This window comes from Ochotona princeps, chromosome 3 (assembly GCF_030435755.1).
Source record: "Ochotona princeps isolate mOchPri1 chromosome 3, mOchPri1.hap1, whole genome shotgun sequence".
Classification (NCBI taxonomy): domain Eukaryota; kingdom Metazoa; phylum Chordata; class Mammalia; order Lagomorpha; family Ochotonidae; genus Ochotona; species Ochotona princeps.
Window position 1 is genome coordinate 88,178,024 of NC_080834.1, and position 16,131 is coordinate 88,194,154.

Genomic DNA, 16,131 nt, shown 5'->3' on the forward strand with positions numbered 1-16,131 from the left:
GGGCTCTGCAACTGTGCCTGGAAAATTTGGCAGAGATGTTCCAAATACCTGGGCCTGTGCACCCACATGGGAGACCTGGATGACACTCCTAGTTTAGACATAGCCCAGCCCTGGCGATGGCAGCTACCTGGGGAGTGAACCACTGGATCTCTCTCTCTCTCTCTGTCCCTCTTTCTGTAACTGACTTTCAAGTATTCTTTTTTTTTTAAGGGAAGAAAGCTGAATATTAACGATGAAATATTACTTATTTCCCAGAATGCACTGCATGACTATAAAACCATCTGACTTTTAACAGCACGTGTTGGATTCTTTTGAGAACATCTGCAGGGACAATTGAACATTCCCAGACAGAAGCAAGTCACCCTCTGCTGTCTGTTAACAGGACTTCCTCTAAGGCAGAAGTCTCCTGACAACACATTCTACAGTACCAAGACAGGGGGGAACCACTGGCTGCCAGAGCCCCCAGTCCAAACCTAGGGCCCATAACTCATCTTCAGGAGGGTGGTGGCTTTGCCGCCTGTAAGAAAATCTCACACAAAGCCCTGAGCTGCAGAATGCAATGGTGCCAAACGGACACTCAAGACAGCTTTTGAACTCAATGTGTAAATCGGACGCCTGCACCAACGAAAGCAGGTAAAGTCATTCTGTCTCTTCAGAATCACCCATCCTCCCCACTGGCACAGCACAACGTCCTCCGTTTGCAAGATGCATCTGTGAGTTCTACAAGTGGTGTCAGGAAAAGAGAACAAACAGCATGCGCTGTGGTAATCCTTTATTTAAAAATAGTGCACTAGCTACAGTCGTAGTGTCCTCATCTACCATTCTGACGGCATAATAAACAGAAGAACATGGACACAATTTCAAAAAAGCGTTAACCTGTAAACACGCATATATGTCACACACACACACACACACACATACACACGGGACATACACGCCCACAAAGTTTATAGTCTAAACATGTTTAAGTGATGAAAAAAATATTTGCTCTAAGTCAAATTAAAATCCTTTAATATAATAAATGGTGGCAATACTGTGGCTATTATGAAAAAATAGCATAACTTGAAAAAGCAGAAAAGAAAAAAATACTGGCAATTTGACACTAGCAGCACAAAGTAGATAAAAATAGAAGATAATGTAAGACTAAGTAATATCAAGATTCTAATGCTGATACTGTGTAGGATTGCACTGAAATCATTTAAAATTGGTTCTTAAGGAACTAATAACTAGTCCCTTGAAATATTAAACGGTGTCACTTCCAACAGTGGAAAAGAAAAAAAAATACTTGGAATGTCACACACACACACGCGCGCGCACGCACACACAGAGGAAATGTATTAGGCATATCAATTGATGATCTTTGCTCATGACCTTCAACGATTATAAAGAAAAAAATTTAAGTGCCAATGTAGTGAAAATTAAAAATTCCTAAAGATGCAAGTCTGAGTGCATTTGTCAGGTCTAAGATAATAATTCAAGGTTGGGGGCAAGGCATGGCAGAGGCACATTCAAGAAGAAAATTAACAGTGGAACCCATAAGGCAGGCTGAGCTCTTTGGAGAGTATTGAAATGAAGCTACATTAGACTCGGACTCTCCTGAAAGCAAGTTCAAAGTATGTGGAGTTCTACAGCTCTTCGTCAACTGACATCGTTTTCAGAGTGGCCAATAAATAATGAAGACTAACTTTCAGCCCACTGATTGTGCCTACGTTGAAATACATGTTTCTTCCACACCCGCAGAGCTGATAGTGTAACAGCACAAACAAGAATCTTGGTTTAAGAAGAAAAAGCACGTTAGCAAGGATTTCTCCCCTCCAACTCCCATCATGGCTACTTAGTCACATGTCTGCAGCTTCCAGGCATTTGCTAAGATGGGGTAGGGGGGAGTATGTTTAAATTCCTACGGATGTTGGAAGAAAAGAGATCTTATTTTCCTAAGGAAGCCAGAGTCAGCCAAGAGCAGGGGCCTGTGTCTCAGAATCTGAGAGGCAGAACCAAAGTCCTTAGCGCCTAAACTCCTGACAAGTTCAGACCCAGAAAAATCTGCAGGTGGTCTAGGGAAGGGGTAAGGGAAGTGTGAATGCCTGCAGGTTACTTTGGAGGGAAGCATACCTTGGAAATCAGGATGGCTCAACTGCTTTCAGAGTGAAGGGAAGCATTCCTGGTAAGGACAACCCAGCTGTCTAGAAGTGAGGGGACCGGAGAGAGAGGGAGAGAAGGAGAGGCCTTCCATCTGAAGAGACCCCTCTGTTGGGCTAACCGGGAGTGAAGGGGCTTTAGGGCCCAGAGTCCTTCCTTACTGTGGGCCTTTTTCACAATTGGGTTCAAGTGGGGGAATTTCTGATGGACTCCGGGAAAGTATCTCTTTCTAAAATGAATTCATCAGGCAAGTGACAAGCGATTGCCCTAAATGAAATCCCTTTGCACAAGTATCCTAAGGTGCCAGCTAATTCAGATGAATGTCCGTCAATGATGCTGCTCCTTCTTGGCTGCTGCTGAACGATCACCGCCCCCCACCCCCCGCCCCCACCCTGCCGCATGAAAATCTAACTAGAGAATTTACCACACTAGGTGCCTTTGCTAGCTGGAGTTGGTTACTTTGTTTGTTTGAACTTTAGAGAAACAGTCCTTTTACTATGACTTAAAAACTGCTTCCCCCTGACTGTGTTTCACTCTTCCTCCTCTTCCTCCTCCCCTTCCCCTTCTCCTTCCTCCATGGTCTCCACGATGAGCTCTGCTGTGCAGGTGGCTTCGCCGAGACTGTTGACGGCCTTGCAGGTGTACTTGGCGTCGTCATCCCCGCAGACTTCGCTGATGGTTAAAGAGCAGTTCCCTTCCTCATCGTAGTCAATCTGGAAGTGGCGAGACTCCCGGATGGACTGGTCATCTTTGAACCAGACAACCTCAGGGTCTGGGTATCCTGCATCACAGTGGGAGAAACCGTTACTCTATTTTTTTCTTTAAGATTTATTTGTTTATTTGAATTGCAGAGAGAGGAGAGTCATTTTATTTTAAAGACTTACCAAATTTTCTTTTCTAAAAGAGATTTGTCTATTATTTTGAGAGACAGATAAAAGAGTGAGAGATAGCACAAATTTCCATGCACTGGTTCACTCCCTAAATGGCCACAGTGCTGGGTTGGGCTAGGCTAGGCCAGGTCAAAGCCAGGAGCCTGGAACTTCATCTGGGGTTTCCACTTGGGTGGCATGAGCCAAAGCTCTTTGGGCTGTCTCCTGCTGCTTTTTCACATTAGCAGAGAGCTTGATTACAAGTGGAAGCGTGGGACTTAAAGCAGTGCTCTGATAGGGGAGGTCCACGTTGCAAGTGGTGGCTTAACTGCCATGCCACAATGCCAGAGCATCAGACTTCCTTATCAATTCATGCAGATAAGCCTTAAGCTACTGCTCATCATTATGGGGGGGTCAAAGGGAAAAAGAATAACATTGGCTTTTAGCTTCTGTCTTGATCCCCACACTAGATGATGGGTGTGTATTGTGACTGCCAGCATCTGAATCCCCAAATAAGGTACTTTAAAGCTTCCCATTTCCCACCCATGTCACAATGTACCATTTACCTTTCTCCTTAGACACACACAGAGCACTCATTAAAATACCAGGCTGAGTAGAGGCAGATATTTGGCCTAGCTCTTCATGTACTGTGGTCCGGTATAACAGACAGACTTGGGTTCGCTGCCTAAATGCCTACATATGGGTCAGGCCAGGCTGAAGCCAGGTTCTGAGAACTCAGCCTAGGCTCTTTCCTATTGCATGGCTAGGATGCAACTTCTTGAGCCATCACCTGCTGCCTCCCAAGGTCTGTCATGAGCGGGAAGCTGAAATAGCAGGAGGAGCTGGGACTCAAACCCAGGCACTTGGCTCTGGGTCTCTCGTGTCCAACATGTGGCTTAAAGCCCCAGGGAAGAGCCTGCCTTGAGTTTTGTTTTTATCAGAACAGCATCCAGGTTGCTTTCATTTCCCACCCCATCCACACCTCCTGCGCAACCTCCAGTCAAAAGTTAGACACCAAGGGAAACTGTCTCAGGGAGAAAAGTAGTTGCAGGTAATAGTTACTGTGTTGGGATTGCAGACATTAGAAGAGGAAACAACCTCAGAAGACCCAGGCAGCGATGATGGTGACAGCCTCACGCAGGCTCTCAGAGCCCCGAGCCTCAGAACTCGGATTCTGTCAGCGACAGTGCACCCACTTTTGTTTTTAATTGGCTGAGCACATCGACACAATGCGGAAGGCGGAGCATTTTACAAGGTCTTTTGGTAACACAGAGCCTCCTGTTGGAATCTCTTCCCCCACGGGCTCTCTGCCCACTGCCCTGTGCTAGGGGAAAGTTGCTGAATCATCTCCTGGCTTTATTTGGTCAGACTGAAACGGGACCTAACCCACGACTCTGGTTGGCACTTTGACAGGTACAGACTTTGCAGCCAAAAGGCCTGGCTTATCTTGCCCTTTATCTTCAGAGAGCTGTGCAGTTTCTGGAAGTTATAGGGCTTGTGTGCTATGAACTGTGCTCATTTTTTTGGAGGGGTGTGGGGAGGGTGTGTATGCTAAGGTCCCTTTAAAGCTCCTGAGCCGTCAGCATGCACAGTCGTCTGGTTGCATCATTCCTGGCAGGTGGGGAAGCCACAGGGAAGGTGGCACACGGTGTGGCATGTCCCAGGTACCTGGGTAGGACTTACTTGGTGTCTAGTCATGTGCCCTCTCTCTGCACTTTGCCATGCCACTGACTTTCCCTTCTCTCTCTGCCTTTTGAAAAGACAAAGTTTGCTCCCCTTTTCACAGCTACGATTTGAGCGTTGGCTGTCATCTGAACTTGGGAGGGGTGACTCGCCTCCAGAGTTACCCCGGCTTGTAGACTAGAGTGGGCAGAGGTGCTGATGCCACACCCCAGGCTTTTGTGCCAGTTTTGTGCCTCTGGGGGCTTCTTGTGCACCATTCACGTTTTTCTCAAAACACTCCTGGGTCTAGTGGGAGGTGCGAGGGGAGGGAGTGTGGCTTTCCATGGCCAGCTCCTTCTGACCTAGTTTTCCTCAGAGCTGGCTGTTCCCACTGTTCTAGGCTACAGGGAACTGGAGACTTGGCCCAGGGCCCAGGGCAGGGCCTCCAGCACCCAGCCCAGTCTGGCCTGGCCCGGCCTGGCCACAAACTCACCTTCGATTTTGCAGTCAAATCGAGCAGCGCTGCCCTCCACCACCTCTAGATCGCGAATGGTCTTAGAGAAAAATGGCTTCACGTGTGGCTTTTCCTCAGCGACGGCCTCCAGGAAAGCTTGAGAGACATCTTCTAGAAGACATACGGAAGGTAGCCAGGTCATTCTTGACTCCAATCTCTCTTCCTTGCATTCCCTGCTAATTTGAGAGAGCTGCTTTTTTCTTTCTTTTTTTTTTTTTTAAGAAGTTGCTGTTTTTTAGTAAATAATGCCATTTAGAGATCTGAATCATAAACTTGCCTTTCTCCTGAGGATGGCTTGGCCTGCTTCCAGATACTTTTTGGGGGGGACAGAAGAAGAAAGAACTCTGCCGAAACCAAGGCACAGTTCTGTCATTCACCTTCCCCCCAACTTTCTTTCTGCTGACACATTGCAAAAGGCAGTCATCTTTCAAAAACATTTTTGGCTACACTTCATGCTGCTTCGGGATTCAGCTGAGGAGGACAGAACCTTAGTGGCTTTCCTGTTTCGGGGTCCCTTGGCTGGCTACCTTCTGCAGCGTGTCCTCCACCTGCTTCTTAAGAAGGAGCTGGATTTTAGAGGCATCCCCAACTACTTGTCCATAACTGTGCCCCCATACCCACATTGCCTTCAAGACATGAAACTGGTACAGGGCAAAAATATAACTCGGAAAGGTTCCTGTGTCCCCTCACTCCTGTTGAGGTCACTTTTGGGTCACCTGGGGGAGTAGCAGGAGTGGCTCAGCAGACACCAGGCCATGTGCTTCAGCCTCTGCCCACCCCTGATCCCAGCCACAAGTAGTTGCAGAATAGCCAGCTGCTGGCCTTGCCCATGACCCTGCCTTTGTGGCACTGAAAGGATTAGAGTCGATTTCTCACCTGTGGATCTTAATATCACCAGGCAGTGTGAGACAGAAGTGGTCTCTGGCCAGAAGGTCCCCCATGCAGACAAAGGCTGGGCCCTGCTTGCACGTGTGGCTGGGATAAGTTGAGATGGATGAGGCAGCGTCTCAGAGACAGCAGCAACAGGCACTAATGCTACGGCCTCCAAGAGGAGCCTCACCAACCCTTATCTTCCCCGTTCAAATGACATGTTCCAGCTGCGGGAACAGTGTACAAAAAAATCATAGGGAGTCTTTGAAAAGTTCATGGGAACTGCACGTTACAAAGAAAACTATACACTGGACTTCTAATGTCTTTTGGTGTCAACAATAAGTTTCTCTTTTAATTCCATTTGAAATGAGCTTGGGGAAGTACGCTGCTATGAACCCTGCGAGCTAAATTTCTCAGTAAAAGACAGAACACGGGAGGAGAGTAGCCCTATCCTGCGCGGCATGTGGCTTGGTTTCACTTGTGCCTGTCGGTATATCAGGGTTATTTCTGCAATGAGAAAGAGGAGGCTTTTTGTCAAACCTTTGTTCTCATCCCAAGCTCAAGGGAAAAAAAACTCCGGTCATTTATTTCTGTGAGATAAACAATAACGGTTCCTCTGAAAACAAGTCTGAAAACAGCAAAAGGACAATTATTAGATATGGTCACTTCTGTCAGGGTAAAGAGGAAAAAAAAACCCTCTGAATTTATTCTTGCAGGGTGCATTAGAGAGAGAGAGAGAGAGAGAGAGAGAGAGAGAGAGAAAGAGAAAGAAAGAAAGAAAAAAAAAGAAAGAAAGAAAGAAAGAAAGAAAGAAAGAAAGAAAGAAAGAAAGAAAGAAAGAAAGAAAGAAAGAAAGAAAGAATCTACAAACTGCTGGCCCTTTTGGTCACCCCTTCACTCCCGCTGGCCCCTCAGCTCCTTACCTTCTGTTTCAAGTTTCTCTGCGTTGAGCGGGCTGGTTGGTGATCCCGTAGAGGATTTCCTGCCGCTGAGCCCTGAGATCATTGCCATAGAGGACAGTCTTCCGATGGCTCTCACAGCATTGCCCGTTTTCTAGAAAATAGATGCTGAGGTTGGATTGGGGTGAGGGTCCCCAGCTGCAGTTGGGCAGTGCTCAGAAGGGGGCTCCAAGGAGCAGTGCCTAATCCCGGAGAGCGAGCAGTGAGCCCAACCTTGCTGCACAGAACACTCTCGGCGGGTCAGAAGATGTTCGGAGAATGGAATGGGGCCTGGAACTGATGTGTGCGTTAATGTGACTAAACAAGGTCAACATGAGACAAAAACCCTTTTCATAGTGTGCTTCAGCTCCCATAAAAGGGATAGTTTATATAAAGCAACTGCAGGCTGAGACAGCTCCAAAGACTTATTGCTGACCGGGCCCTGCGGGTGCCTGTTTCTTGTAAAACAATGCCAGTGACAGGGCTGTCAGGGGTCGGGAGAATAGTTCTTCCTGAGCTCTGCAAGTCCTGGGGCAGCATTGAGGCCAAGCAGTTCCCTGACCCTGGGCAAGTCCCAGGGGTCTCTCTAGGCTTCCGTCCTTCTCTGAATGAGGATGGGAGTTGGACAGAAGGACCCGATTTGATTTATGATCCAGATATTTTAAGAGATTCTGCCAATTCCTCTGGCTGTTCCCCGGACTGAGTCCGTGACCGCTAGGGGGAAGTCTGAGAAAATGGGCCCCCTCCCCTGTGGACAACTCAGGCACCCTAAAGAAATGAAAAGCCAAGAGGTACCCAGCTCTTCTCAGACTGGGCGGCATGGGAGAGGACGGATCTCTGCAGAGAACGACTGGGACTTGAGTTATATAGTTTCTTGCTGTTGTGAAAATCCCACCACGCACAGGGGTGAGGTGGCGAGATCCCCAATAATGCACAGCTGTGTGGCTCCTCTCACCTAGCTTTCCCGTCCCCTACCCTTTTATCCTGTAATCAATAGGAATGGCTGAAGTGAGAAAGCTAAGGCATAACCAAGTATGCCTATTCCTGCACACAACACATCTTTGATAGGCACAAGAAGCTGTGGCCCTCTGAGAGCAGGTGTTCCTGCAGGCTGACCAACCACCTTCCCAAACAGGTTGGACAGGGCCAGTGCTTGCTCACTGGACCTCCGAACCTGACCGTGCCCTCCAGAGTTAGCTCTGCACACTCCAGCCAAAAGACGGAGTCTTTTAAAAATAAAGAACGCCTGGGGACTAAGAAGCCACACAGAGAATTGTGCACAGGTGTAATGTGTGTGATTTAAAGGGTCCTGTTGCAGCAGCTACCACACATGTACGTGTGTGTGTGTGCGTGTGTGTGTGTGTATGATTTAAGGGTGCCCTGCTGTGTAAGCCAATGCAGTTTTTCAGTTTCTCTGCATCCCCTGCTTCCTTGCAAACTCTTGTGATTCACCTTAGACACTCACTCCTCCTCACCCTGGCCTTTAGCCATCAACCTTCACACACATACAGAACCCGATCAGAGCCCAGGGAATGCCTGGTGGTGCAGATGAGGAGGGAAAGTCAGCAATCCAGTACCTAACTGACCAGCCACCTCAATTCTGTGCAGGTTGTGAGCATGGTGGCCCTGTGGAGACCACCCTGGGCCAGGCTGCTGCTGGGGGCATCCTTAAGGTGTTTGCTGTACTAACTGGAGGCTAGAGACTCAGCTGGAGTTTACACTGCCCTTGCGTGCTGGGAGAGGTGGCACCAGCCGCAGCATCTGCCTGTCCCCCTCCCCTCAACGATGGGAGTTGGAGGTCCAGCTAGACTCTTGGACTCTGCCTATCATCCATCCAGTGCAGACTGGCCTGCCCTGGGTTCACTCCCAACCAAGGTCGTGTGAGTCCTCTGACCTCTGACTGCTCTGTGACCCTGTGCAGGTCATCATGCTTCTCTCCAGGAGTCAGTGCTCTCGGACCAGAAGATGATCTTCCTGCATCGTGGGACTTTGCCAGCAAGACAAGGATTCCCGCACAAGGAAGCCCAGTAGGGAACTGCACCCTTCCAGCCCTTGGGGATCCCTAACCCCACACAGCTGGGTCAGGACTGTCTTCTTCTGTGCCATACACAGAGTTAATGCCTTTTCTTGGTTTGATTTTTATAACAAAATGACTCAAATGGAGTTTTCTGAATGAGGCAAATCAAAAGGATTTAACATTGCAAATATCTTAAATGCACAGACCTTGTCTAGGGGTCATGTTCCCACACATGGAGAAAAACGGTGTATAATTTCTAAATTCTACAAGCATACAATATAAACAACACACAAATATTTTTAAGTAATCTCTATCAGAATTCAATCTTTGGGACAGATTTGGTATGGGGGGGGCATGGTTGGTGGGAGTGAGAGTGGGAATCGGTAGGGAAATTATTTGAGCTAGAAGAGAAAGTGTTTTACTTACTAAGCTCTTTTGAGATTGCTTTGTATAGCCAAACAACAACATCCCAGAGCTCTAACTTCCATCCTGGTAGTGACAAAGCCTCTTTTACTTGCTGGAGGTTGATCATGGGGACTGGGGTCCTGTGTTCCCAGTAGGTGGTGTCAGTCCCAGCCTCCCTCAAGCAAGGCAGACATCCTGCACCTGCTGCAAGGACCCCCAATGGGTGACCAACCACCCTTGCTCACCCAGGAACTTCGGGGTTTCCAGGGGTTAGGGGCTTTTGTTGCTAATGTACAGATGGTTTCTAGCACACTGGTCAACAGCCAGCCATGAGGAACACTCACACATATCCACAGCTCTGGGAAGCACACCACATCCTCCTGCCACGGCCTAGGATGCTCTGTGCAATATCGAGTTGAGGGCTTTAATCCATAGCCCTAGACTGCATGCTGTCAGAGTGCATGTGGTTCCCAGAGAACAGCCACGCTGTCTGCTGACCTCCCCATCCACTGGCTTTTGCTTGCAGCTTGCATGCACAAGTTCTGCCCATTCTGCTTAGTGGTTCCTTTCCAACACGCTCTTGGGAAATTACCAAAGAATTTTCTAATAGACTTATCCATACCAAGCCTAACCTTGCCTGGAGCAATTCATACCTCCTAGGGCCTTGGATGAGAATGACCAGATGCCTTCCCACATGCTTCTATAGAATGTTCTGGGCCACTTATGCCTGTTCTTCCCTTCTTCCTTCAGCCTAGGTCACTCTGTGCTATGCCACTGCAGCTGGTTCGGAAGCTCATCACTCAGAGAAGGGACCCCCTATTTTGGGGTGGCTCAGTTAACACACAGAAAACACTTTCCTAAGGAAACAGCATAGGAGGGTCTGACACAGTGACCTATTACAGGTAACAACATGCTTCAAGAAGATTACCTGCTGGCATTGTGCGAACTCCATTTGTGCGTGTGTTTGTGATTTTTGTGTTTGCCGATTTTGTGGAAAAGTCATCACCAGATGTGTCACCTTATACTAAAATAAGGAATTAAAGTTCCTTCTCTAAATGCTATCCTTTCCTGCACCACCCACCACCCTTCCAGAAAAGTCCTGTGACTAATAACACCATGAACATCAGCAACAAAAGTCGACATTATGAATGGATCAGTGCCAATCAGCATCCCCTGGCCTATCTGGTTGATGGAGTCTATTCACTTCCTGCTTCATTTCCTTATCTCCGCTCTGCACTTGTCCGCTGGGATTGAAGTGTCTCCACCTGCAGATCCTCCAGGGCCAGCAGGGTGCCATTTAGCTCACAGCCTTGCCCCAGCACAACCCTGTTAGACTCCCTGCTCTGAGAACTCCCATACCCCAACACCAGCCATCCCAGAAGCCTTTGAGACCTGCTAGGACCACAGAGTGGTTAGCAAAGCCAACCTTTGATCTTGTAGCACCTCCTTTCCTCTTTTCTACAGATTTGCTACTCTGTTCCCTGCTGGTGACAGTAGTGTTCCAGCCCACCCTGCATTTGAGGGTTCCCAAGAGACCACTCCATCCCTTCACACAGGTGGTAGCTGGGAGGAGCTTCACACAAGTGCTCTAGCTGGGAGGAGCTGTAGTGGTGAAACCTGGGCCCTCAGCCACCTTGCTGCCTCCTCCTACCTGTGTGCAAAGTTTGCTTTTCAAGGGAACTGTGTTTAGTCCTCCCATGTGGCATAGGATGAGTGTCCCAAGCAGCCTCTGCCAACAGTGATTTCCTTTGTCTCAGCCACCCTGGAAGGGCCCTGAATCCCCAGCTAAGAAGCTCTGTGGACGTACATCCAGTTCCTACACAACAGTGGGCAGGGGGGCAGTTTCCATCACTGTGCCTACTCCTCCCCCTGTGCGGCTGTCCCCTCTCCTCTGGCTTCTGGCCCCATATTCCGTGCTGTTTTAACCCCAAGCTCCCGGGAGCTTTCCCCATAGCCACGTCACTGCTGGCTGTAGCTGGCTCTGCTCTCCTGCCCACACTCACATGCTCCACATGTGGGGACAGATAGCCACACGGTGGCTTGAGTCTTGGTGAGTTTCATTCCCTCTAATGGCTGCCCTTTCACTCTAGAGATTCCCAGAGGACAGAAGCTGGGCCCTCTCAGTAGGCCAGGAACCTTAGGATACTGACTGTGGCAACCAAAACTATAACACAGACAATGGCAGTGATAACTACACTGTGTTTTAGGATGATGATTTCACCCATCCAGTTATCACAGGCAGTTCCAGAATGTTCCAGAACCAGGCTCCAGATCTGAATCCTGAATGTATCCACTACCTGTGTGATCCTGCTTCTCTTCCCCAACGTTTTCTCTGCCCCAGTTCATCTGTGATGTGGAGAGTTAACATTCCTTGCCTCCTAGACTCTATACATGAACAATATCTCGACTGGCCCCTGATGCATGGCCAGCCTTCAGCCCATATCAGCCACAGACATTGTTATGGAACATTCACGCTGTACCAGGTGCTTGTGCTGAAGACGACATGGGAACGCTCTCCTATCATGAAGACGTCATTCTTACAAGGAAAGGGAGTTGGTATTGCCATTATCCCCACTTTCCAAGTGAGGAGACAAAACTGTGGCAAGAAGAATCACTTCACTTGATGGCCGTGCTACGTAGCTAGCAGTATGACATAAACCGGGGCTCAGGGTGGGAGCCATGCATCCATCTTTTTGGATCATGCATCCTCCTTGTCCTTGGTAAAGGAGTATAAGACCACCACTGCTACCTGCAAGGAGTTGTAGTCTGCGGTCATCCAGCAGACCTCAAGCTGGTGTTGTTCAACCTTGGCCACGAAGAGATGAGATACCAGAAGCTTAACCTAGGTGAGTGAAAGGTGGCACAAGGCCTACCTGACAGACAAAGCTAGCAGGACCAGAAAGACACTGTCCCCTGAGCAAGGGACAGCACAGCAGGGGACTTGGGTCATTGGCCCATATCAGTCCCTGGATATTTCAGCAGAAGATACAAGCATTCTCAGATGCAGGCGGGGAAAGCTGGAAAGGATGGTGGCTTGAGCAGAGCCACCTGCATTACCTGCCATTTCCGTCTCGCCATGTACTTCTTCATCCGGTCCTTAGAGAGCTTCTTGGCCTCCATGTTCTTGGTGTCCTTCATGAGCCATGGGTGCTGCAGGCACTGTGTGCAGTTCAGGCGGTTTCTGGTGGTGGGAAGACATCAGAGGGTTTCTGAGCTGAGGGCCCCACACAGACACCTCTGGACAGACTGCAAATAGTGGTGGTGCTGGGTGTGTGGTGCCTGTTTCCATTCACATAGGGCAGAGCCTACAACTCCTCCCCCTGGCTTGTGTACCAAGCTCAGGAACACAGTCCTTTCCACTGTGTTCCCTTCTTTCTGGGTGGACCCAGAAATGGTCAGCACCAGGAGGCTTAGCCATGGGGAATGCAAACATGATGGGGTAGGTGTTGCTGGGCACACGTGTCCTGGAATGGCTGAAACCATGGCTCAGGATGGGGTTGTTCTGCTGGCCACATGGGGGCCAGGGTCTCTCCAACTGGAGGAAGGGGAAGTTAAATACAAGGATGAAACCTGTGCCATCCACTCACCTCTCAGTCTTGTGGTGAGGCCGAGCCGTATCAGCATGTCTTGTGGCAACCCATACAGGTACACCCTATACACGACCTGTGGTTTGACAACGCTGACCCTGAAACTCAGCTAGGCTTTAAGGAGGCTCAGGGCCATTGCCTTCACTGTAACAGCTCAAAGGATCAAATACCAGGGGCTGGTGTGACGGCTTAACTTGCAAATCATCTGCCTGGCATCCCATATGGATGCCAGTTTGTGTCCCCATTGCCGGCTCCACTACTTCCAATCCATTCCCAGGCTTATGGCCTGGGAAAGCAGTGGAGGATGGCCCGAAGCCTTGGGCCCCTGCACCTGCGCTGAAGACTTGGAAGAGGTTCCTAGCTTCTGAGCTGGCTTTGGATCTACTTGGCTCTGGCATTGCAGTCATTTGGGGAGTGAGTCAGTGGGCAGATTTTCCTCTCTGTCTCTCCTTCTCTCAGTAAATCTGCCTTTCAAATAAAAATAAATGAATCTTAACAAAAGTACCACACACCAAATACATAATAAATCACCCATAGCGCAAAATGGTGAGCAAGAAGCACAGCAAAGCATAGTAAGCTTTAGAGAAAAGGATTGTGGGTGACTGACATTTTCTCATGGTCTTCAAATATTCCATAGCTTAACACATATTGCTTTTATAATTTGAAAAGATTGAAAAGGGCACTGATAGGTGGAGATTTCTGGTTGAAAAGTTTATGAACATCTAATGTCTTATCTATTTCATTAATATCCATTCTTTGGTGCTTCCATTTAAGAATGGAGAGCATTAGAGAAAGGGAAAGCTGTGTGTGACGCAGGTGGTGCTGGTCGGGGGAGGGCAGGAGAGAGCAAGAATGAGAGTGAGAGGTTTTCCGTTCTCTGGTTAACTCCCCAGTGGCTATAATGATCCGGGCTGAACCAGGCCAAACCCAACACCACGGAATTCCACTCTAGTCTTCCACACGCATGGCAGTGGCCCAAATACTTGTGCTACCATCTGCTGCTTCCCAGGTACATTAGCAAGTAATTGGATTAGAAGAGGAGCAACCTGAATTCAATCTTGCACTGTGATGGGGGATGCCAGTATCATAGTGGCAGCTTAACCCATAGCACCACAGCACTGGCCTCTGGTGGCTTCATCTTATGAGTACAGAGTGGCCCAACATAGACTGTTCCTGGATAAATCCACAGTCTGAGAAGAAACTCATGAGAATATGTGTGATCTTGTTTTCTCAATCCTCAACAAAAGAAGCCTGGTTGCCAACCTTGAGATCAGAGCTATTAGCAGGAAATTGTCACCTTGAAAACATGGGACCCATCACAGTGCAAGGGAGTGACACCATCCCATCTTGACCTTCCTTGGGTCACACTGACTGCTGACATGAAGATTGTGATGGCTCTGAGGCCTTGTGGACAAGGTACAGGACAAGTGGGTGACCTCTAGGACCAAGTGCCCTTGAGATGGCTAAAAGGACCAGGGATGTAGGTAGGGGAGAGAAAAGTCACAAGAGCCAACCAGGAGACACCAGCTCTTACTTGAGTAGCCAAGCTCTCCGGTTGCAAAGTGCATTTCCCCCAGTTGGGGGAGTGCAGCCATGGAGGGCTGTGAAGTCGCCTGCCTGGCCCTGGAGATGGGCTTACTTCCTGCTCTCCGGAATGACACCCATGTGGCCTCTCTTCCCAGGTAAGGCTATAGCTGAGCCCTATTGGAGCCAAACTCCTAGAGCCTTGCCTCACCGGTCACCTACTGGCAGAACAGGTGAGGTACTCAGCCCGAGAATTGAGGCCCTCACCTGACTCCCCCACAGTGTATCTGCTGGGTAGATGTCCCTCAGGACACAGAGTCCTTCTCCCAGCATCTGGCTTTCATGTAGTGGATTCTTCTTGCCACCAGTCTCACCTCTTTCAAGACTTCAGTCCCCCTTACCTTTACGCTGGGACCCTCAGGGCCCAGTAGCCCCTCTCTTTACCCATGGGCCTATACATGCTGGCCTCCGTTGTTTACCTCTGTTGTCTGTATTTGCCTACTTATGTGTAGGGCAGAGGTGGGGGAGGGAGTGTGGGGGTGGCCACAGCTTCACTCTGGCCAGTGACAGAGACAGCTGGTCACACTCGAGCAGGCCGTTCTTAAATCATTTAAAGATGGAAAACTAAAACCATACCAAGCCAGAACCCTAGGCATACCCGATCAGGATCCACAAATAGACTCCCAGCTTGCACCTGCTCCCCTCCAGTCCCAGCTCCTACGGTGGAGAAACAATACCCCCCTTGCTACCTAATGGAGTGGGCAGGGGCTTCAGTCACCCCAAGAAAACAAGGGGGTGCCTTGTTTCAAGCAAAGTTTGTGAGCAGCTGAGTTGGACATAGAGCAGGGCCTAGCTAAGTTGCTCCTGTGGTTGGGATCCTGGCTGTACCCACCTAACCCCTCCTCGAGGACCCGAGGGACCAGGATTGCAGGTAGTCCAGGGTAGGGAAGCCCCAGCAAGAGAAGGAGAGTGCAGCTCCCTCCTCCGCCCCTGCATCAGGAAGCCAAGACTAGTCTGACCCCCGCATTACTTCATGTCTTTCTTCAGCAAGCTGCTGATGAAATCCTTGGCGTCCTCAGAAATCTCGTCGAATGCCTCATCGTCGAAATCCCAGGTGGCAGAGGTCACGTTGGCTAAAGTTTCATTGTCGTTGTCCCCCATGAAGGGGGAGAGCCCGCTGACCCTGGGGGATGAAAGAAGAGTCAGGATGAAAGAGAGGGCAGCCCTGGCACCTTTTTTCCCCCACCTCCTCCAACTCCAGCTGGGCAGCCCTGGCACCTGCCTTCCCTCCCTCTGCCCCCAGCTTCTAACTCCAGCTGGGCAGCCCTGGCACCTGCCTTCCCTCCCTGCCTTGCCCCCACACACATGTTCTTCTTCATTGCTCACAGTCCATGGGGTCTTCGCTTGCCCTTCAGTGCTGCCCACCTGCCGTATTGTGCTGAAGAAGTCTGATTTCTCTTACAGACCTCTGAGTGGTCCATGGCAGGGCTGAGAAGCCCCTTGGTCACTGTTTAGGCAGGCAGTGGCCCCTTCTAGAACACTCTCCAGATCCTCCTTACCCTCCATGCCATGCTCCTCATCCTTCCCTGACCTAGGCAGCATCGCT

At 49.4% G+C, this 16,131-nt stretch overlaps 1 protein-coding gene across 3 annotated transcripts in view; it reads right to left on the reverse strand.

The window, feature by feature from the left end:
* Nucleotides 1-2,606: 2,606 nt before the first annotated feature.
* MYLK (myosin light chain kinase) overlaps nt 2,607-16,131 on the reverse strand; it is a 171,876-nt gene continuing 158,351 nt past the window's right edge. For 2 of the 3 annotated variants that reach the window (XM_058661988.1, XM_058661987.1), the window contains 5 exons: nt 15,556-15,708; nt 12,472-12,595; nt 6,978-7,107; nt 5,164-5,295; nt 2,607-2,920 (listed from right to left, as the gene is read on the reverse strand). In XM_058661988.1, the coding sequence (XP_058517971.1) occupies nt 2,670-2,920; nt 5,164-5,295; nt 6,978-7,107; nt 12,472-12,595; nt 15,556-15,708 (790 nt within the window). In that variant the 3' untranslated portion in view covers nt 2,607-2,669. The remainder of the gene's footprint in view (nt 2,921-5,163; nt 5,296-6,977; nt 7,108-12,471; nt 12,596-15,555; nt 15,709-16,131) is intronic. The other variant, XM_058661986.1, reaches the window with a different exon arrangement.